Source organism: Cyrtonyx montezumae, unplaced genomic scaffold (genome assembly GCF_038088225.1).
Source record: "Cyrtonyx montezumae isolate F1298 unplaced genomic scaffold, pur_monq_1.0 scaffold_13, whole genome shotgun sequence".
In the NCBI taxonomy this organism is placed as follows: domain Eukaryota; kingdom Metazoa; phylum Chordata; class Aves; order Galliformes; family Odontophoridae; genus Cyrtonyx; species Cyrtonyx montezumae.
In genome coordinates, this window is record NW_027071859.1 from 14,540,352 (window position 1) to 14,564,095 (window position 23,744).

Sequence of the window (23,744 nt, forward strand, 5' to 3'; positions counted from 1 at the left end):
ATGCAGCTCAAAAGGTATTTTTGTTTTATTTTGTTAGGATCTTTTTAATCTCTGCCTTTTCTTTTTCAGTCATGCATCAGGAAATATAGTTGTGTGCTAGTCTTACAGCAATATTTTGGGTCTCCCTACATTTGTTTTGCTCCAGCGGCCACATATGAGGACAATAGCTGGATTATTCGGTGCTGTTTCTCCTCATATTGCTGCTGTACTATTGCATGGTGTTGTAAGATTTACAGATTGGCTATTAGAGCCTATTTTCCTCCCCAAATCATGGAAGTATAGCCTTTGTCCCATGTGGTCTCTGGAGAGATGGTATCTTAATGGATGGATGAAACACATAGGAGAAAGAGATAAAAAAGTAATATTGGAGAAACTTATGTGTTACTGTGTTAGTTGCAGTGGTCTTAATTATCTTTTGCTACCACCTTGCAGTCAAAGCAGTGCACCGTACACTCGGGATGGCTTTTAAGCAGTGTAATATGAAAGAAAAAAAAGTCAAATTTCACGTTCATTTGCAGCTAATGAACAATCCTGTCCAAATTACAGTACCTGCTGTTCTGATAGTACGGGCTTTATTAGCTGTTCTCAGATAACAGAGCGCTGCCAGAAGTATTGAAGAATATTTCATGTTTAGATTGATACGAACATTCCATCTTTATTTTCAATTGATGCTTTGCCTTCTCCTTTTCTCAAAGGCAAATACTTGCCATATTCAGCAGGAATGTGGTGCTGGTTTTTTGTTGTTCTGTTGTTTGTTTTTTTAATTACAATGCTTTTCACAAGTCTAGGAATTTCTTTTAGCATTCCCTCTGTGGGTTGTCTCTTGATCTCTATTTTGTTCATCTTTTTTTAAAGTGCTCCCTCTTGTGTTAGTGACAGCATAGCTGTTGTAGCTGTTACCCATCACTTTAATTGCTCTACATGCCATTAATACTTTAAGGAATTACATTGTGTTTCTCAACTCCTAAAACCCGTGATGTTTGATTAAGTCAAAATTTCTGATTTTTCTTGCTTTTCTGTAATTTCTCTGCAGTTTTCTTTATCTGACATCTGTGTCTGCTTGCTACCAGTGTGCTAATAACACCTAAAACTGCTATGGAATGTCTGTGTCCTCTTCAGGTCTTAAAATATTTCAGTAACAGTGTGCATTTACGCTCAGTTGGTGATCCATTTCTGAACCTCAAATTAAATCTTGCTGTGGTTTCAATAGGGCTTTTGATACAATCTTCATGTTTAAGTATTATTAATTAATAATACATCATATTTAAGCATTATTAATGAGTTACTTGATAGTCAGTTCTTCATGCAAATGTAAAAGTGGATATATTCAAGCAGATTAACTACTAAGCTGGGTTAGTGCCAGGATAGAATGATAAACATTGTGCTGAGTTGTAGTGAGAAAGCCTGGTAGTAGTCATAACAACCTTTAATAAAGCCTGGAGGGAAGGATCTTGGTTTGTACCCAAAGACGTTGATTTACCTTTATGATGTGATCTCCTGAGGAGGAACGAGCAGATGCAACCTCCTCACAATCTTGGTCAATGGAGATAATTTTTTGAGTGGTGATTTACAAAATTCTTGTACACCGAAGGAACGTAGGCTTCTTTCCTACTTTACAGATAAGAAAACTCATCTGTTGAACAGCCAGATCATTTCACCTCTCTCACAGATGTTTGATAAAACCCATTTTCTCTAATCTCCACTGTGAGATCTGGTAGCAACTAGAAGATGCGACCATTGCAGAAGTATGTTGCTTTAGAGCAGGAGAAAATATTTCTCATAATCCCTATAGAAAAATAGAAAAGTTCCCTACCTGTGGCAAACTGATGAAATGGCATTTCTTTATCTCCAGTGTGTAGCAGGTAGGGCACAGCTATGATCTAGGGTCTCTGTCCCCATGAGAAATACACTGCCTCAAAAGTACTGAATGCATTTATCTTGCTTCAGGTAAGCACTTGCTGGTCCTTCCAAGTCCCCACCTTGAAGAGATTTTAAAAGCGTCTTTTCCCTTTTCCAGTATATATTTTCTATCAAATAAAAGCTTTCAAGAGTGTGATGCAGGCACTGAGCAGATGTGAAAAAAAATGTAAGGGGAAGGCACTGAACTCCAAGAAGCTGTTGGCTGGAGTGAAAAATTCATGGAGGCTTACTTGTACACTGTGAGCTTGTGACAGCAGGTGTATTGCCTGCCACGTTGTGCAGGGAGAAAGTAACTCCACACGTATGTATATAGGTATACTTAAACCTATTCTACAACCCCTTACCCTCTAGCCCTCCAAAAATATAGGTCATATTTCACTGGTTAGATTCTTCTATTTGAGTTTTTCCCTCATTTTGTTGCACATCAGTGGTTTGAAATCTTTCATTTGGCTAATTACCTGTCTTTAGTGCAGCCCTGTGCAAGTTGACATGCTTGGTCACTGCTTCATCCTGAGTCAAGGAAAAAGATATCCACCAGGATTTAGTATCTGAGCCCTGTTACTTCATGGCCTTAAAGGTTAAAATACTTTTTAAAAAGCTCCCACTCTTTGTTTGTTTGCTTGTTTTGGTTTTTAATTCAGCGCAGCATAGAAACTGCTGTAGTATTGAGAAGATAGGACACCATAATGGTGGGGAAGAGAAAATGCCTGCATGAAGTCAAGGGCCATGCTTTGTCCTTCAGTTTCTTCCCTTGGGTGTGAATGAAGGAGGGTGACTTTCCACTGTGAAAATCAGCAATAAGGAAGGTATTGTTTCAGGCTGTAGGAGCTGCCCATTTGCTGAGCCTCCTGTATCCATCTCAGCTTGCAAGATGAGTGCAGTTTTTAAGACCTAAGTGTCTGTATGTCTTAGTTCCTGGAAACAAATGAAGACAACAGAGCTATCTTCCCTTCAGATAAGAAATATTTCCATGAGTCATAGAATTGAGTGAGGTTTGATATCTTGTTCCCCATCTTTCTTTTTCTTTCTTTCTTTCTTTTTTTTTTCTCATACTTGACTGATTTTGATATCTAAATAGAAAACAGACTCCTTTCTGTGGATTAATGGCATCAAGGGGCAAGCTTTCAAGGCAGTCTTTCTGTGAGGAGGATCCTTTCCTTCTATATGGTCTGTATAATCACTTATTTTCATAAAATGTATTGTAATTTCCTATCTATGTTACCTCTATGCTTTCATTAAACTTGGATGTAGATTGGCTTTTGGGCTTAGGAACTGCTAGGAAGGAAGATAATTGAAGTGGGATTCCATAAGGTTAATTTCCCTTAGGAAACTCTGTTTTAGAAAATAAGTGTTTGAATGCTCGCAGTCACAAAAGAAGACTTGCTGTTGTGAACAGCAGAGGATGGATGTACGGTCTGGTGCAGGAGGAGCTGAAGCAGCCATTTTGGCAGGCACTGCTGGCTGCTCTAAGCCAGGCCTGTCTGAAGGAAGGGGCTCAGCTTCTTCTGTGCCCCCAGCCTTAGATTACTGTATTTTGTAATTACTGGGGGTGTTGAGGGTTCTGTTTTTCACCACTCTCTTTTTCAGCAGTCGGAATTCTGAAAGTTGCTTTTCAGGAATAGGCCAGCAGCATTTCAAGAAGGGCTGGGTGCAGCAGGAGCATAAATACAGCCTTGCTGCTGGATGTAGCCTTGACCTGCCCCTCTCTGCTGGCAGGGCTTTGGGTTCTGGGCAGGGACTCATGCCTGCTGTGCCTGCTTCTCTGGACCTTGTTTATAATCTTTACTTGCAGCACGGAGGTACATTTTAAAGGTCTGCGTTGGGTTTTGAGTAGCATAAATCTGTCTTGGGCTGTGTTCATATTACATATCAGAAGTGTATGACCCTGGGTCACTGCTGTGTTAATGGGGCTTGGAGTTTAACTTCCCAGACTGGGAGAAAAGGGTTCTCAAAGCTGCAGACTTTGAAATCTGAAGAAATGTGAGGGGACTGTATTTTTCATCACTTTTTATAAGCCTTCTTAATGCTCTCCTGAAATCCATGTGGTTTCAGGTTTGGGCACTGTTGGATATAACTGAGGATATGAAAGTTTGTAATTTTGTCAACAGGAAGAAATGATTGATCCAACTCCAACAAAAATATTATGTGACATATTCTGAAATTACTTGAGGACATAAAGAAAAAAATTATACTGCAGCATGAGGGTTGCCCTACAGATTAAAGCCAGTACTAATTAATAAGTGTTTAAGCTTTATTTTTCCTTTACTTTGTGCTCTTTTCTAGGTATGTTTCGAAAAAATGAAGATTTGACACCATCACAGAGGTGCTTGGCTGTAAGGTAGGCTTCAGTGATCTGAGAGTCGAGTTTTGGGGGCAGGAAGAGGCTGGTGGTTTGTGTGCTTTATTAACGCTTTGCGGAATTGCTACAGCTCCTGTTCAAGATTGAGACTTGACAAACTTGGCTAAAACAGGTCCATGCATTTTATGTTTAACTTAATCACAGGCATCTATTCTCCTGCAGAATATCACTTAAAATGGAATGTTTTTTTTAAGTATAAAAGCTAAGTTCTCTGCATCACATGCAAATGAGATCCAGACAGGAGACTAATTAACATTTAGTACACGTGTAAAGTAGTTGGCAAAGGAACATATTTGTCTAATTTCTGTTTTGCAGCATTTAACTTACCTTTTTTCCTTTCTTTATTCAGGAGACTTGCTAATAATATGTTGTCCTGGGCTAAATAGTCTTGACTTGAAGAATTTTCCTTAATTTCTATTATTGCCAGTTGACACAAACCTTTGTTTACTGACTCAGTTAGTGAGGAAAAAAGAAAACATAAACGATTGAACAAACACTTTAGGGAAACACCCTTCCTCATTCCCCAGGCTCAGCTTCAGTCATACACCACTTCAGGTGAAGGAGAAAGTCACGAGAGTTAAAGACATCGTTCTGAAAATGCTCAGTATGGATTGGAAAGCGATGCTATGTTTAGAGTGTTTAAAGTTGTGATTACAAAATATATACAAACTGCTTTTCTACATTTGGTTTTTACTGCAAATAGAGTAAGCAATGACATGCAGTATGACTTCTCCTACTGTGGAAATTCTGTGGAACTACACATTCCATCTCACGAGCTGCTTGTCTTTGAATTACAGACGCATGCCAAGTCTACTGGAATATTTAAGTTACAACTGTAATTTCATGGGTATCCTGGCAGGCCCGTTATGCTCTTACAAAGACTATATTACTTTCATTGAAGGCAGATCATACCAACTGCAACAGTCTGAAGCAAATGGGAAGGAAGATACAAAATATGAACAAACGGATCCTTCTCCAAATGTAAGATGTATGACTGACTCTTGCAGTGCCGATGCTGATGTAATCATTGCATGAAAAGCTTGGTTTGCACTGTTCCTTTACAGGCATAACTGCTGAGCTGTATCTGGAGTTCGTTCGTCAACAGTACAGTTCTCTGTTCAAAAAGTTAAATACCTGTTCTTTAAGCTAGGTTCTCTTCATGGTTTCCAGTTTGGATCGTGTGGACAAAAGTGAATGAAACTGGTGCCTCCTAACAAGCTTATATGGTAAAAAGCCACCTTTAGATGAAGCAGTTACTGCATGTTTTCCTCAAAGCATACGCTGTGTACGCTGAAGACAAACTGTATGTCTTGTCTTTTGGAAGTGGATGAGACTTAACAGTTCCAGTGAAGTTTAATGGAACATCTCAAATGTGATTGTTTTTTAATATCTGCATGCAGCAAGTAGACAACGTTCATACGCATTAAGTTGAAAAACTCTCATGGAAAAAAAAATCCTGCTTTCATTTGTGTAAAGAGGTGCTAAAGCTGGATTTTATTTCTTTCTTTGATCTGAAGATGTAGAAAAACGTATACTAGTGATAGCTGCATGGCTAGTCATCCATACAGCATATTTATTTTCTCTTTGTTCTTTTATTGGAAAAGAGAACATATACGTGCAAAAGAAAGTCCAGTTGATCCTACCTTCCTGAAGAGATTGTATGGTCTAAATTAAAAGCTCCTAGAGCTTGTTCCTTTTGTAATTTAATCCAAAGAGTTTAATGTTGAAGGTACTGAATATTATCACTCTCTTCATATGTTCTTAAATAGGAGTATGTCTGTCATCTGCATTTGTGTCTAAGATAATTAGTACTACTTATTAAAAACAGACTTATTATGGAGTCAACTGGAGTGCTTTGCACTAGCAGTTTTCACTAGCTCCAGGAGCAATTACTTGTTTTCTGCCTGTCTTTTAGACTGCTAGAAGTTGCTAGAGCAGATGAAGGCATTCCCACAGCTGCTTGTCACATCCTGCTAGCTGGAGTGCTCCATCCCCTAGTGAATAGAACGTATGAGTGCTTCTCAGTCAGTTGTCATCTCCAGCCACTTCCATTCTTTGAATGTGGATGAGGACGTTTTGCACATTCTGTTCTACTGTTCTTATGTGGTTGTTGTAAGTTGCACCACAGAAATATAAACAAGTGGCTGGAGAATGATAATATTTCAACCTGCTCTGCATGTTGGCAAGGTACCTAAGCTCACGCAAGTGTGCTGTTGAGGAAGTTGTCAAGAAGGGAGAAGGACAAATGAGACTTGCTTACATAGGTTAGCACTTCCTAGCCTGTCCAAAGCCTGCACTTGTGTGTTGTGTGGGCTGAGTTGCACACTCTTGGTTTTTAAACAACCTTTTATCTTATGTACTAAAATCCTATTTCTGGAGGAAAATATATTGAAGTAAGGTTGCTACAAATAAATGGACCTAACCCAATCTGCTGGTATCAAGACTTCTGAACACGCATCTCCTGGCTGTCTAGCAGGGCTTCACAGCTTTTTACCACATAATCTTTCTAGTGACCCAAATAAAGTCAGTACAAATAAATGTAAAACTATAACAGATTCTTCTTTCAGGTAAGCAGTTTTCTTTAAAATGTATGGCTCTCAAAATGTTTGATGTTTTTTTTGAAATCTATGCTGCATTAGATTTTGACATAAAAAATAAAAGAGAAGTTGACTATGCTGTTGATACTTCATCTCCCAACTGGCATCAGAGAAATCTGGCTGCTTTTTGTACCACCAGAGAGTACTGTGCGCTCTTGGAGAAACGTGGATGATACGATTTGTTCACTGCATTTGCTGCATCAATTAAACAATTCATTGTTTTGTGCTAGAAGAATGTTTTAGTCCCATTAACTCCATGTTAATATCTTAAATTTGTGCCTAGATTCTCACGTTGCCTTTATTTCAGAGTAAATGTTAGGTAACTCAGAAAAATGAAGTGCAATGGGAAGTGGCAAATGTTAATGCACTAAACGAAACAAAAGTCCTTCAGCTGAGTTTGCAATAAGCCTCTTGTTAATGTAATTTATATAACAGAAGTAGTTCGTGCCAGCCTCCTCCCCTCTCCTGTGTGCTGACTGCATGATATTAACTTGGATTAGCATTTTTGCTGTGTTCATTGCATGTTAAATGAATCAAATCAGCATATTAAAACTTATTTCTTATGTCCCTCCTATTGTGCCTTTTTGCAAGCTATCAGTTGTTGGTGCACAAAGTGGTGTCAACTCTCAGAAATTAATATCTGTCTTTGTAAGTTTCTTTTTCTTATGGCTACCCCTAACATAAAAGATACCTGTCAGCAGATACCCACTTTCTTGCATATTCTACAGACTCTTCCTATAAATTAAAAAAGCTCTTGGTTAATTACCTGTAATTTTCAACTGAGGTGCTATCCTTCTCAAAATGATGTACTTGAACATAGTTTGATATTATACTGAGCTCCTTACAGTATCAGCCAGGAAGAAAACAATATTCAGTAAGCCCTAAAGCGCCGTTTATACTTGTTACATGTACTCATTGTTCTTACAGTGATACCTCTGTGTGAGCTCAGTGCTTATTGCTTCAGTTTCAAAGCAGTTCCTGAACTCCTTGTGCTGGTTAGGAGCCCACTTTCAGTCTACTCACATTCCCATCCAATTCATGTACATTTACTTTTGCCCTGGCCCAGTCTTCCAGCCTAAATGCCTTTTTTGTTTCGCAGCATTTCCTATTTTTGTAGAGGTATGCTCAGTTTCTATTCATCAAAGCTAAATGAGCCAGACCCTTCATCCTTTCTGATGAAAAATGAATTGTACGTTCTACTTCTCTTGAGGTGAAAGAGACCCATCCTGCAGCGTCTGTTCTTTAGCAGAACAATTAGCTTGGTCTGTAGTTTTTGAGTTATTCCACACACACAAAAAAAAAAAAAAGAGTTTTACTTTTTACTTCATGTACTGAAAACTTGGGACAGTGAATGAAGTGAAATTTCGGACTTCTTAAAAATTTAATTTCTTCATCCATTCATTAAATTCTTCATCTTCATTTCTTCTTTAAAAACCAACCAATCCTCCTGTGAGCATGAAATTACTTTATGCTTCGGCAAAAATAATAACCAAATGGCAATTTAACTATAGGTAACTGTGGTGCCAGCTGTGGATTTCTATTTTGTGTAGAATTATTCAGAATTGGAGTGCTCTAAGCAAGCCAAGCTTCAGGCTGCAATGTAATGGTCTGCTGAGGCCAACCCAAGTATCAACTTGTGTCTGTGGCTTCTGAGTCATGTTCTTGATACTGAATGCTGGTGAGCGTTCCACGGCACGGTGATCTGATTTGATTGGTTGATCCCATCCAAAGCTAGTTTGTAAAAAATAAGTAAATGAATGCAAACCAAGGCAAATACCCCTACGGCTAGTATTTCTCCTCATTAGCTTCCCTCATCTGACCCACCAGAAGGAAAAGAGCAAAAACATGTAGCCAAGGTGAGGAGAAAAGGCCGGACTGCTTTGCTGCATTGCAGCCTGTGTTTGGATTGTCCTTCAGTAATGCTGCTTTGAGCAGGCCTGGAACTGCAGCTCCCACTCCTTGTAGGAGATGGTGTCCAGTAGTGTTTGCTGAGGACTTTCATGGGCCAATGCATGCCTGGGAGCAGTGTCAGCAGACTTGGTTGGGGTTCTGGGATTTATCATTATAGAGTGAAGTAGTATTTAAAAAACAAAAACAGAAACAAAAAAAGCTCCATTAAGTAACATGCCATGCTGTTTCTGGATGTTATTATCCTTTTTCCTGTTGCTGCTGAAAACAGTATAAATAAATGAAAGTATGAAACAGTAGAAATACATCATTTAAATACATAAAAACACCATCCTCCTACGATACGTAGGAGTTCTGCAACTACAGATTGGAAACCTCAGAGTGTTTTTTGAAGGTACGAATGTATGAGTTCGTTGTTCTTCCTTAAGATGAATGTCATGGAGAGCCTGCTGCTGTTCCTTCAAAGAAGGGCTTTCAGCTCCATGATTTAATTGAAAACCTGCAGAGAGGTACCAGTGCATTCTGGGGTGATGGTACAGTATGTGGAGAGATGGGCAAGTAGTGGCAGTGGGCAAAAGGGAGAGCAGTACTTATTGTGTGTCACCTCGTGTCCGTGAGGCTTTGGTACTGTGTATGAAGCAGAAATCCCTGTGTTCATCTGGGCACTTAGTGCTGCGCTGTGGAACAGAATAAGTGTTTTGGAATTAGGTATGCACATCTACGCTGATTGAACTAGGACTTTAAGTACTGGAAGCAGGATGGGCAGCAAAAGGATTGCACTTATCTTTTTGTTCAATACTTCAAAGAAAAATCGCTATATTGATTGTTTTACTGCCGAGTTCAGTGTCACAGAATTATAAATTAAAATTGTTAATATTGAAATGTGAATACTGAGTTTGCTTACGATGAAAACTTGAGAGCTGGATCATTTAAACACAGTTTGAAGTCTTCTCACCTCTGTGCTTTGTTAGTGTGTTCCTTTGGGAACTTGCCCAGACTGAAATCACCCTTAGAATATGGGTGAGACTACTGACTCAAAGTCGTGCACGTCAGGCATTATTGCTCTGTGTGTTTCATAGCAGAACCTTATCAATGCTAGTGTCCTAAAAATAGCATACTCTTAGTGTGGTGGTTATAGCAGAATTGAGTTTTGAGGAAATCTGAGTCCAGACTCAAGCTGAAGAACTTATTTTTACATGTCTGTGAGCATATTATCTGAGTCCTTATCACTTGATCATTCCAGCTAGGAAAACCGGTCTGTATAGAACTGAAGTATTTTGGCTGTAAATTCATAGGTCATTTCAGTATTTTATTGCTTTAGAACTTAGATATTGCAATAATCAAACACAGATGATTGATGTATTGCGTTGGGCAGCAACAAAACACCTGCATTATGCCAAAGATTGCAAAAATGAACTAAAATCTAGTCATTGTTTCTGGGATCTCTGCAGTAATTGTACGTGTGCAGTGCTGTTACATGCTCTGTATTACAGTGTCTTGGTAACTTACTTGTTTTGCTAATTTGACGATGAAATGAAAACTGGGGTTGCAAAAGAACTTCCTGTTACCAAAAGGAATTCTCAGGGACGCAGTGTAGATAAATTTGATCTGCTGTGTTTGCCAGAAGCCATGGTACTCACAGTGTAATCAAGGTAAGGATAGTTCTTGAACATCTCTAAAATGTCACCAAATATTTTAAATGTTTGTTAGTAAATATTACAGAAAATGTGACATATATCTATGCCTGTTAAGGAAAGACTAGTGAGAACGTGCCTTTGTTTTCAGAAGACTAACAAAGCCTGAAGCTTACGGAGTCTCTTATCTTGAACTTTGCAGATAGCTGTGGCACAGAAGCTCTTAATCTGTGGACTGTCCTTACTCTTTCACATGACTATTACAAAAACTTTGCCAGTGGAATACAACATTGATGAGAACTTCAGAGCTACGGCATCGTGGCCTGTAAGGGTTTTCTACCTATACCTGTCTCTCATGGCCGCCAGACCCAAGTATTATTTTGCATGGACTTTAGGTAAGTATGGAAAGAAACAACCCTGTTCTGAGTTTCGTTTGAGATGCTGCACAAACCGTTTTAAAAAGAGACAGTGCCCTCTTGAGGCCTTATGAAAACATCAATAGATGTAAGTACTACAAGGCATTGTCAAAGATACTGAATGATGTCTCTTTCTTCTGAAACAAAGCCTATCAACCACAGCACTGAGCACAGTGTTGTGACAGTGCTGCAGATGAGATCACGGTATACTGAACAAATCTATGTGAAACGTGAGGGTTTTTGAAGAGTGATATTGTTTTAATGAACAATGTCTTCTTTTGCTGTTTGGAATGTGTATTAAAACTAGTCTGATTTACAATCCTTAGTGTTTTGGACACATCTGTGAATTAACTAAAACTTTCTGTGATAAGCTATCAGTAATTTGCTTGATGAAATTATTCAAGCATGAAGAGAAAATGAGTAAATTGAAATTCAGATGTATAATTGTGTCGTTAACAATAGTGGTGTTTCCAGAATGGTGCTTAATTTTTAGTCTTTACTCACTAAAAATTCTATTTGACGACTGGCAGAACACCTGTGGTCCCTCACCTAAAATAATTAATAGATGGTACAGTTTAAACAGTTTTGCTTTTTGTGTCATGTTATTAAAAAAAAAAAACAGAACAAGCAAAACAAGAAGCAAACTCAATGCACACAAAAGTGAAACGCTGTAGATATGTAACTTGGCATGCTGGATGTGTCTCACAGAACAGATTTCATTGATTTCCTCCTTCGGTTTTATATTATTTGTTTCATAGCACTTTTGAGAGAGAATCTGTGGGAAACTGGGATGCATTAAAAAAGCGGTGGCCAGCAGGGAGAGGAAGGTGTTTGTCCCCCTCTACTCAGCTCTTGTGAGGCCCCATCTGGAGTACTGTATCCAGACCTGGGGGCCCCAGTACAGGAAGGATGTGGAGCTCTTGGAGTGGGTCCAGAGGAGGGCCACTAAAATGATCAGAGGGCTGCAGCACCTCTCCTATGAGGAAAGGCTGAGGGAACTGGGCTTGTTCAGCTTGGAGAAGATAAGGTTCCGGGGAGACCTCGTTGCAGCCTTCCACTGCTTGAAGGGAGCATATAAGCAGGAGGGGGAATGGCTGTTTATGAGGGTGGATAGAGATAGGACAAGGGGGAATGGTCTTCAACTGAGACAGAGGAGGTTTAGGTTAGATGTTAGGAGGAAGTTTTTCACTCAGAGGGTGGCGACTCAGTGGAACAGGTTGACAAAGAAGGTCATGGATGCCCCATCCCTAAAGGTATTCAAGGCAAGGCTGGATGTGGCTCTGGGCAGCCTGCTCTAGTGGTTGGTGACCCTGACCATGGCGGGGGGTTGAAACTAAATGACTGTTTTGGTCCTTTTCAAGCCAGACCATTCTATGCTTAGATAAAAACAATGCAGTAAAGAAAGCCTTAATGTGGCAGAGCAGCACGACTCATTTACTGCTTCCTGGTCATTGAACGAAGTGCTTTCAGCATGTCTGGATATAGTAATCTTGGAGCTTGTTGCAGAATGAAATATTTTTAAATATTGTGCTCTTAAGCACCACTATCATCATCTGTCAAAAGCAGGAGTCAAATGAAAAATGAATAATTTTCTGCTTTTCCCTCCGTCATTCTTTGCATGGATTTCTACTCATGTTTGCTAGCAGTGAAGAATTAGTATGTTTTTGGTAAAATAGTGAAGAAAATAAACACCATCAATTCTATACTTTTAGTTTGCCAACTAATTATTTTTCAACTTTCTCCTTCAATTTTATCTCATCTAAACTTCTAATGGTGTGGGTAGAATGTGTCTAAACATCTTGCTGGATGTGATGCTTTTGAGCTGTGCATTGCTATCCTTTACACTTAAGAAAAAATCTGTTAGTAAAATGAATTATTGCAATAAATAGTAAATACTGGTTAATAATAAATAGTAAATGCTGGTTAATGCTTTAGCAAAAAAAGGGATTCTGGGATTCATGTGTTCAGCTGTTTCTGAGCGCTTAAAATCGTTGTCTAATATTTGAAGTTGGCCAGCAGGTCAAGGGAGGTGATCTTCCCCCTCTACTCTGCCCTGGTGAGGCCTCATCTGGAGTACTGCATACAGTTCTGGACTCCTCAGTTCAAGAAAGAAAGGGAACTGCTGGAGAGAGTTCAGCAGAGAGATGCAATGATGATGAGGGGCCTGGAGCATTCCCCCTATGAGGACAGGCTGAGAGACATGGGGCTGTGCAGCCTGGGGAAGAGAAGGCTTGGGGGGGATCTTATCATTGCCTATAAATATCTACAGGGCAGGATTCAGTGGATGGGGCCAGAATCTTTTTGGTTGTCCCCAGTGACAAAACAAGGCGGTGGGCACAAACTGGAACTCAGAAAGTTCCTTATGAACACGAGGAAGAACTTTACAGTGAAGGCTACAGAGCACTGGAATGGGCTGCCCAGAGAGGTTGTGAAGTCTCTTTGGAGATGCTCAAAACCCACCTGGATGCTTTCCTGTGCCACCTACTGTAGGGCACCTGCTTTAGCAGGGTGTCAGAGCAGAGGATCTCTAGATGTCCCTTCCAACCCCTAAAATTCTGTGATTCTGTAATATCAGATGATAGCAATAAAGTTTATTGCTTTCAAAGATAACTATTTAATTTGTCATTGATGAGGGAAAAACTGTAAATTACCATGTATTAAATCCAGAGTCATAAATCACTTTTCCAGACTTGTGAATGTTTGGAGAATCTGAGCTTCAGGAAAGGAAGAGAATGGATTTTTTGGATGCTCAAGTATCTAATACAGTGATCCTTGATAGTTAAAAAGAATACTCTTAGCCTTTAAAACATAACATGTTTTGAACAACCGACCTGCTGTGTGATGCACAGTACAGGCAGTTTGTAATTTGTTTCTTCTTGTCTCATTGCAGCAGATGCAATTAATAATGCAGCAGGATTTGGTTTTAGAGGCTACGACAAAAATGGAGTTACACGTTGGGATCTAATATCGAATCTGAGAATCCAGCAGATTGAGGTTTGTTCATTGTTGTTCCAAATAAAATATATGGCCATGTGGGTATTTAATTGGAATTCTGCTAACTTTTTCGATACATTTTGTTTATTAAGAGGTTGAGTATGTTTTAAATCAGAAAAGACACATTAATACCCTTAGGAAAGGATCTTAGAATGCGTTTTACTTGTTAGTTGACTTATAAAATATTTTGTGGTAATAAATAGTCGAGTCAATTCCTTATTTAAGTCACTGCAAAACAGCTTTTTTCGTGCAGGTTTTGTATGTTTTGTAACATTTTACAACTACCGATGTAACTGTTTTTTTTTTCTCTTTCTCAGTCTTCCACAAGTTTCAAGATGTTTCTTGATAACTGGAATATCCAAACAGCTCTTTGGCTTAAAAGGTATTTATTTCTGAAGGGCAAGCTCTTCTATGCTGAAGTAAGATGATTGGAAGAAAATCTGACATTTAAAGCTAATGCTTACAAACCAGTACAGTCTGGTTTGCAATTGGAAGGAACATTCTTGCAATACCTGCATTAAAGCCTCTGAATCCAGGTCCTGTAGTGTGAAGTGTCAGCTAATGATAGAAGCTGTTTAACTCCTTCACTGGTCATAGGAAACCTGAAAATATTAATATGCAGGAGTCTTTGTTTCTTTTTTTTCCTCTTAGCATTCAGAGCTGTTCATGTTCAGCAGGCAAAGCATGCAGTTTTGGCTGCTAGCCTGTGTAGGCTTGGAGTTTTTTAGCCACACAGTGATACAGGAACTTCCATACATCCTGTGAGAGAACTTTCGGCACTCCTCTTGTAATGAGTGCATGGCAAATATCAAACCCCACAGTGTGCTATCAAAAGAACATTTGCAAATAAATATCCCCAAGATGCATTTTTTTCTTGTCTGGGAAACAGACACAGTGTCTAGTGATGTAAATCATTCTGCTTCCGTAAACAGAAAGAAAAAGAAAAAAGTATTCTTGAGAGTAGTACACAGGTTTTGTTAAGCTTTGCCTAGTGTCCGTATAGGTAATCTTCTGCCTGTAGGTCTGAGTTCAGTTCAGATCCCCATCTTGGGATCACTCTGAGGACTTTCGCTCTCATCTTTCCAGGGTGGCTGGCAACAACACGTTGCTTCCATCCAATTTCGTTGTAGTATGTACTTTGCCTTCCATCATTTCTTCCCTGAATATTTTCCTGACTTAAAAATAACAATTAAAACAAACAAGAACAAAAATAGAAATACAATTTGATTAATCTGACTGAATCAATAGGCACCAGAATGTATCAACTGCCGAGAGGAATTAATGCATACATTTATTTAGAACGATAGGAGATGGATCTTTGAGGATAATCTGAACATATACTGATTCATTCCACACAGGAAAAGGGAGAAGGGTGAAAAATTTTCTTAAGCTTTCATTTTCAGTAAAAGATTGTTTCATTGTCCACGTACCAGGACCATAAATAGTGGCACAGAGTACGTGTTCCAATTACCTATCTCTCTGTTAGTTGTAGTGCTGCATCAGTTTAATAGGAAAAACTCATATCTTTAAACATGCTAACACTTTGAATACGTCATTTGTTTACCACTGAAAAGAAGGTAAAAATGTTAGGTATTTATCTCACAAGAGATACAGAAGCATTGAACATAGCACTGTTTCTGTGGGGTTTTTTATTTTTATTTTTTAATACCTTTGGAAGAGGAACCATCAAAATGATGAGTTTCAAATCCTGGTTGTGTGTAAAAACTTAGTGAAACTTAAGCACATAACTGATCTGCACTTCATAAAGACTCTTCAGAAACAGTTACCATGGATCACAAAGCAGCTCAGAGGTATTACGGTTAGAAGCAAGCATGTTAAAATAGATATTTATCATTATAGTGTTACCTCACTGAAAAACTCCTCAGCCTATTCTTTTTATTTATTTATTTTCTTTTTCCAGAGGAAATGTGATTCTGTTTGCAAAACCACAGTGGTTCTTGTTTCTCTCTTTGGGCTTCTTCTCAGCCTTCCTCTCTTCTTACTGTGTCTTTTATAACCTCCGAGGTCTTTCCTGGCTTGTCACAGGCAGAATGATTTAAATGGATTAATTACAGTTCTTTTCTTTAGATAATGCTGTTGCGAGTACGTGGATACTACTTCTGTCTTTTCTTTTGCAGCAGAGATCTACTGTTTGCTCAGGCCCAGCTGACAGTCACTGCTGATTGATATTCACGATCAGCTATACTTTTTCTGTAATGTTACATGGATAGTTACTGTTTTGTATCTTCCACTTTTCTTAGATATTCTAGACTTTGGACTTCATGTTGGTGATTTCAGAACATCATTCAAATCTGTCAAGATCAGTTTGGATTCTAGTCCTTTATCTGCTGAGAAAACAATCCACGCCTCCTCTACCTCACCTGCCCTTCAAAAAAAAAAAAAAAAAAAGAAAGAAAAAAAAAGGAAGGGAAGGCAGGGTGAAAAATAACCTTGTTAGTCTGCTGCCCAAGTTAGTAAGGAAAGCACAGGACCAGGCCAAGGGCAGTGCCATGCTGAGCAGCTGACACATCTTCCCACGGCTAGAATAAATTGTTACTAAACAGAACAAGCCATGTTTGAACATATTTTCTCAGCCTGGACCCCTATTTCCTTGGTTTCCTTTTAGAAATGTCTAATGAAGCATTTCAACGGGACTGTTGACAAAACCATGGAGGAATTTTCAGGCTTACATTTAACTGTTTTAAACGGAGGCCTGATGATTTTTCTAGTAGATATCTTTCCTGACCTGTGTTGGTAGGACTGAAATTCAGTTTGTTTACGTAGTTCTTAAGCTCCCAAATTCTTTGCAGGGGAAAATCTGCCTAGTTAAAGCAGTTTAAACCAAAACAGAGATTGAAGCCGTTTATTGATATATACTAACACGTCATGATTAACCAGCAGTCCATGAAATGCACATTCAAGATTCAAATCATTGCTACAACAGGTAATGTTTTGTGAGTGCAGAGCGTTATGGTTTAATGAACGTAAAATACATTTATTCTGTAACTAATCTCAAGGAGTTTAAGAAATACAGGTGCATGACCAGTTACAGGGTACCCACCCACACTCTGAAGGACATGTGGGTTACAAAATACACCTCTTTTTTCCAAGCGTGGCCCCCTGCCTGTACACACTGCCTTTGAGAGAGCAGGGGTCTCAGCTTGGTGTGAACCTGCTGATTCACACGCTCATTAGAGAAGCACACAACATGTTCACATGCATGCAGCCCACAGTGGTAAGGCACTGCACCCTGTGGTAGCATTCTGCACTAACAGTCCCCTGGCTGGCTGTGGGCTGTATGGTGTGTTGCAGGGAGTATGCTCTGCCTTGGCCTTGGCAGAAGTCGTGATGCTGGGGGCGACTTATGGTGCTGTGAAACCAAGTTTGGCTTCCCCAGAACTGTTGTGCTGCTTTCGTACTTCTTTTTAGGCTGACACCTTCTTTGTTTCTGAAGTCTCTTTGAAATGTCCTGGTTGCTGTTTAATCTGGCCAGTGCTGCTTTCTACTTTATTTTGGGAAAATGTCCTCAGGCTTCTGTGTTATGCCCACAAACACCTGCACCCTTCTTAGGTCCATATTTCTATCATAGCAGTTGTTAGCAAAGCACTTTGGCAAGGGGAGGAGACTACTGGTACCCCACTGTGAAGAAAACTTGTTGCATCTATTTGACTGAAAGAAGCTACGGTACCAAAATACTCTTGATATTTCACTGTTCACATCCCGTCTTCTTTTTTTCTACTCTTTAACACTGACTGTATTATTCGGTCTCAGAAATCTTCCACATAGTAGTATTAGTAGTAGTAAATTAGTTACATAAGTAGTAAATGTTTTGGCTCTCTATCATTAGCTCGTCTTCTTTCAGTAACAGATCCACATTCTTTCTGTCATATATTTAGGATTATAGGACATTATAGGACCTTTCTACATGTTGCTGTCAATGGCCTTTTTTAGTTAAAACTCATTTTTGTTTGTTAGTCTTAGATTTCTGCTCATGCATACTTTGTGCTGTTACTCTTACTTCACTTTAGTGTGTGTCTGCTTCCATATTTCCTGTTGCTTTTTGGTTTTCAGATCATTAAAGAACTCTTGATGAAGCCATATCAGGACCTTACTGTACTTCCTATCATTGTTCCACATCAGGATGGTGTGTCATTTAATGCTGCCTTTCTTGGATTCCTTTTCCCCTTTGTCCTTCTAGAACTCCTCACTGTAGGACCTTGCTTAGTAGTTCAGAGTTTCTGTTTTTAAAGAGCAGAGTTCAGCATTCTCCTTGTTTGATATCCTCATGTTCCTTGAGTCATTAATTATCATCATCATGTTCAAGACTGCCCTACACACATTTGCAACTACAGTATCTCTGTTACTCAGAACTGAAGGGAGTTGTTTCTTTTCCCCTTTGCCCAAAAATGGCTTTTGTTTTATGAAAAATATCTATCAAACTCACTGCAAGAGTTTGTGGGATAGTTTCTGCCTTCTGGTCCGGCTTTTCAAACATATTTTTAGATGACTTAAGATCTGTTACTAATGCTGACACCTGTCTATGGATGCTTCTGTACCACTTCACTGCAAATATGTACCATAAGGGATGGCACTGAGCACAGACAGCACTGAAGGTTTGCATCAGCAGCTGTGAGTAGCTTTAGGCATTTTCTGTAAGTCATAAAGTAGTGGCATTATTTTTAAATAACAATAAACTGCCATTGTGCTGCAGATCATACATTAGAGATGGACTGCTAGAAGTATGAATGATAACTGGGAAGGTGGTTAACAATCTGTGTCTCATGTTGTTTATCTTGATTTGTCTTTCATTTGCTAGAGTATGCTACGAGCGAGCCACCTTCAGCCCAACAATCCAAACGTTCATCCTTTCTGCCATTTGGCATGGGGTTTACCCGGGATATTACTTAACATTTTTAACAGGAGTACTAATGACACTAGCAGCACGAGCTGTGAGTATCAACCGAGCATCTTCTTAAATAATGAGCAGTTTTGACAAAGAAAAATGAGATCATGTGAACGAGGTTCAGGGACAGTTCACGGGTAGCAGTTTGTGTTCTCTCTGCAGGATTTTACAGGCAAATTCAGCATAGGAAATAATGAACCTTTTTATATTGCTCCCATTTGAAATTAGTTGTTTTATTAAAAGTCCTGATGTCAGTAGAACTGATATTTGGAGTATCCTGTTTGTCGTTTATTTTACCCCACTAATCCTAAAATATAGTGAGATATACTTACCACACAGGAGCTTTTCAGCAGAAGCATTCTGGTTTTCATTTAATCCATAATGAAGTGTTTACAGAATGGCTTCATAGAATGCAATGCCGGCCTCGTTCAGACAGTAGTCGTGAGATGCACTGGATTTAGGGGAGATGGGTGTGCATGCATTGCTCTGCTTCCATGTGACTTAAACACTTAAAATCCCTGTGTGCTGCTCTAACAGTTGGGTGATTTCAGCTGACTTCTTAAGGCAGTTAATGGGTATTTGAAAGTACCCGTTTGAAAGTTCAAAGACGTTTCTCCATACAGTACCATTTCTATTCTTGTGAATTTTGTGGAAGTGCAACAAATGCTATGCAGTAAAGTAGCAGTAATTAGCTTATTACTGATCTAACTTACTATTATCTGCTTTTGTTTAGGTAAGAAACAATATCAGACACTATTTTGTTGAATCTCCTGCTGTTAAACTATGTTATGACATTATAACATGGATGACAACGCAGGTAGCAATAAGTTACACAGTCGTGCCATTTGTACTGCTTTCTGTGAAACCCTCTTTCACCTTTTACAGGTAAGCATGTTCTCCCAGTTTCCTTTTCTTTAACTAAAAGGACATGAATTTATTTTCCGTGGCACAACACTGTGATGGTATTCTACTGATATTGTAAGATTTGTTACCTGAGCAAACTGTTTGCGTTCTTGTGTGCGAGCATAGTTTGTGGTGTTGTTCAGAAATTCCTGACTTGTTTTCTCCTGCAGCAGGAAAATAAAACAAGGCCTCTGAGGTTGGTGTATGCACCTGACTGCTTTTATATCAACATCACCGCATCACTTTCTAGAAGCAACGTTTTTGAAACAGTAAATAGTTCAAAGCAGATTTCTCTTCACTTTGCACCTGATACTTAAGAAACGTGGCACCGTCTCTGTTACAGCACTACATTCTCATTTTTGATTTTAAACAAGTACCTTAATGCACAAAGTACTGCATTTGAATGGGCCTCAACAATTTATTCTTAAGCATCCTGTAAACGTGGTCATCATTTTAGTGAACTGATTATTGATTGGTTTTATTTGTTTTTCAGCTCCTGCTATTTCTGTCTTCACATCGCCAGCATCCTGGTGTTGTTGGTATTTCCATTGAAAAGAACTCAAAAAGGAAGTAAAAAGCATGAAAGCATCCAGCCAGCGTGGTCCAAAAAACTAGAAGAAGAAAATCTTTTGCAAAAGAACAGTTATTCCACAACAAATAATAGTTTCAGTCAGAAAGAAGAAATAACCTGCAGATATCAAGCACTAAAGCAGTGATTGAGGAATATTATGATGAATATATTTTGTATGTTTTCAGAAACCCATTTTTAGCACCTTTTAAAGGGGTTTGTATTTGTTTGCAAAGATGTTTAGTATGAAAAGAATGCGTTACCTAGGAAAATCACATACAATAGCAAGACTGGAAACAAAACAGATTAACCCCTCCCATGCCATGTCCCGGTGGGTCACGCCTTATGTGAAGATATTACCGTTATTTCAGTGGGCACTCAGGACTTGCAACGTATGTCCATAGGGTCATATGTGTGCCCTCTGCTGAATGTACGTTGTGTATCCCAAGGCACTGGTGGGGTGAAATGAAATCGTGTCAATCTAGGATTAACAAATGGAAATTAATTTTTCCAAACCAATGACTTGCCTTAAACCCTCAATTTACTGAAACATTGTTTCTAAGTGGTATTTTCAAGTCTGATTTTGTGGAAAGTATTTCAAAGATTTAATACTATATGCTATAAAGAAGATACAAATATGAAATGCAAAGTCATTGGAAGGTTTTTCAACCTCTTCTCTAAAAGGGAATTGCAATAAGCATCTCAGTATTTGGAGGGTTTTCTTAAAGTATCTCAAACAATTACAGTACGTTATGGAACTGTAAACATTACTGATGCCAAATTGTAGTTAGTTTTCTGCGACAGAATCTAAATAAGCAGAGCCCTTCAGAACAGATTTTAAACAACCATCTCAAGGTCCACCTTTTCCAGGGCTTCGCAGCTCTAGTTTAGGTTTCCTTTAATTTCAAGTACAGAAAAACAATAAAAATGCCACCGAGAGGGCTTTGCAGCTAGAGAAGGAAAGGCAGCCAAAGGATGCTGAAGACAATGTGCAAGCACCAGAACTTCCACGAAAATGTGTTTTTTACCCTTAAATACCAGAAATCTTTGTCTAGAATATGATTATTATACCAAAAAGAGGTTTTAGAAGTTAAAAACAAAGTAATGTTGAATGTTAAGGCATACAGTAGTTGATGCTAGCAGTGTAAAAATGTCAGAATTAACTTGAGATCTAGTTCATAGTCAATTATGAAATCACCACGATAAACAAGTTCTGTACACTTGATCATTGATTGCCCTTTATGCAAAGAAGGATAAATTCCCTTGAGGGAAAAGACTGTTCTTAGAATTTTAGATGCAGGTTTCACATGGTACTTGTAGGTAAAGTAATGAAAGAAAGAAGTGCTTGAGAATATCTAACTGACCGAATTGTGGAAGAAAGTCAAGGGAAGAACGCATTGGTTCTATCTATTCCAGACTGTTTGTGGAGATGATGGTCACTGCTAGAGTAGTGTTTTAAAGGGCTACATTTTAATTGTTTGTATTATCTTTTATTTTTTAATAAGCACGAACTGCTTATCCACATGTTGTATCGGTTTTAAAGATAAAGTACTACTGGAGGAAAATAACACAGCTTGTTGAGTAAGCTACGAATGAGTGAAAAAAAAATTGTCATTCTGTTTTGACCTGGGTACTTTGATCAAACATCTGGCACTAGTGAGGTCAGCGCTCCCACTGCAGGGTCAGTATAGCATTCCTGGGAAACTGCAGTGGTCATCCTCAGCTCTGGGGACATTGCCGTGCAGAAATAATCACAGTCCCTGTCTGGTTTACTCTCCAAAAACCAAATCCTCAGTCAAGTCTCTGTAGTGACAGCAGTGACCACGCTGTAGTAATTCTGTGTCTGGCTTTCGGCTCCTTGCTGAAACTTCAGGAGGAAAATATACTTTCTGTTGTTTTAATATAATTAGGAAACGTGGAACCAAATGTGAAATGAGTCTTAGACGGGCAGGGATGTTCATTGTTTCAGAGTTAGCTGTATTATCTTTAAAAAATACATCACATTTCTGAATCCTTATGTTGGTCACCTAAGTAGTCTTCCCCTTGCACGGGGTTGCTGTTGTCATTGGATGTGTTTTGGAAACATCATCTTTTCTTCCATTGTTTGCAAATAAGGGCACACTAATTTCTTTATGGTTATTTATCCTGACTGGAGATAGAATCAGGAAAGACACTGTCCACTTTTTGTTCTTGGGCAGATGTTTACATTAAATAACAAATGGAACTGCAGTGTGGTAGGTGAGTAGATGTTGGGTTGGTTCCTTCAGTATTTGCTGCTGCTGAACTTAAATTGCCCTTCTAGTTGGTGCAGGCGATGCATCTACTCAAAGAAGTGGGTTTGGATGCCAGTACTTCTAATGTGCCATGGTTCCATTAATATTCTGGTACTCCTGTTTCTTTCTTCTGGCTGAGTGCCAAGGTATGCAATTAAAGCTTCTGAATTCTTGATTAACAAATATGGGAACAGTTGTAAGCAGTCCCAGAAAATAAGCTGAATTAGGCTGTGGAGTCTGGTACTTCAACTTGAGCAAATGCACAGAAACAGTTTTGTTCAGAATTTTTGTAGAACAGTTAAGAGAACACTCATGCTTTGGTCACAAGCAGCAGAGATGGGATTCAGAACTGGACATGACAGGGGGCTGTGTGCAATACTATTTGTTATTTCTTCATGATTTGAACTCCTTAAATAATGGCGAAAAAAAGAAAATGACGACCATTTTATTCTGCCTAGAATTTCTATTGAAGTGTAGTGTCCTAGAGTTTAGTTTTTAAATGTCATTGTTGAATACGGAAGTACTCCTAACCAAAATCTGCTCTTCATGCACTTGAACTCTCTTGAGGACTATTTTCTAAAGCGTGCCGTTTGTTGGGTTTTATTTTTTTATTATTATTTTTATTGGTTTTTTTTTTTTTTTTTTTTGCTTTGCAGTGGCAGCACTCTGATATTGGTTGAGTTTTTGTTGTTATTTTCCCTCTGCTTTGCTAGTTTTTTTGCCTTGCTATTGCAAAAGGAAACGTTGCACTGGATTCTTTCTAATCATTCAGTTACAAAAATAAGAGCAGCCAGCCCAGATGCTTTAGATAGTTTCCAGGTTTTACAACCACAGTTTCATACTATTGATTTTGAAAAGTAGGAGGTGATTTACTACACATGCCTCTTTCTGAGAAAAACAGTGGTAAGCAAATTGCTTGGAAACACTTTGGACATGAGAGAAACATGGTTTTAAGTACTCTTCCACTTGATGTATATCCAAATAGTAGAAGTCTTTTCTGTGTTCCAGACCAGCACTCTTGGAAATGTAAAGGTAACATATCATTCATAATACTGTGGTGCTTTGCAGATATTTGCCTACTGTAAACAGTTCCTCCAGACACTTAATGAATTAATATTATTTACTAAATGTAGTCACCCTGATAGTTACTATTTGCTTGCATAACTTTTTTTTAAAACCTTTAATGCTTCTGTATTAATGAAAGAGATGTATTATATATATTTAAAGAATAGTTTCAGTGGTGCCTACTACTGTTCTATTAAGGAAGGC

General features: G+C 38.7%; 2 protein-coding genes across 2 annotated transcripts in view; both read left to right on the forward strand.

The window, feature by feature from the left end:
• The window catches only part of MBOAT2 (membrane bound O-acyltransferase domain containing 2), an 84,691-nt gene extending 62,833 nt beyond the window's left edge, over positions 1-21,858 (forward strand). Inside the window, exons 6-13 of the mRNA XM_065730728.1 lie at positions 4,204-4,258; positions 5,077-5,260; positions 10,621-10,813; positions 13,725-13,828; positions 14,146-14,210; positions 18,645-18,777; positions 19,465-19,616; positions 20,128-21,858. Coding sequence (XP_065586800.1) covers positions 4,204-4,258; positions 5,077-5,260; positions 10,621-10,813; positions 13,725-13,828; positions 14,146-14,210; positions 18,645-18,777; positions 19,465-19,616; positions 20,128-20,350 — 1,109 coding nt within the window. The 3' untranslated portion in view covers positions 20,351-21,858. The remainder of the gene's footprint in view (positions 1-4,203; positions 4,259-5,076; positions 5,261-10,620; positions 10,814-13,724; positions 13,829-14,145; positions 14,211-18,644; positions 18,778-19,464; positions 19,617-20,127) is intronic.
• The window catches only part of KIDINS220 (kinase D interacting substrate 220), a 195,928-nt gene that overhangs the window by 97,611 nt on the left and 74,573 nt on the right, over positions 1-23,744 (forward strand). The window lies entirely within an intron of this gene.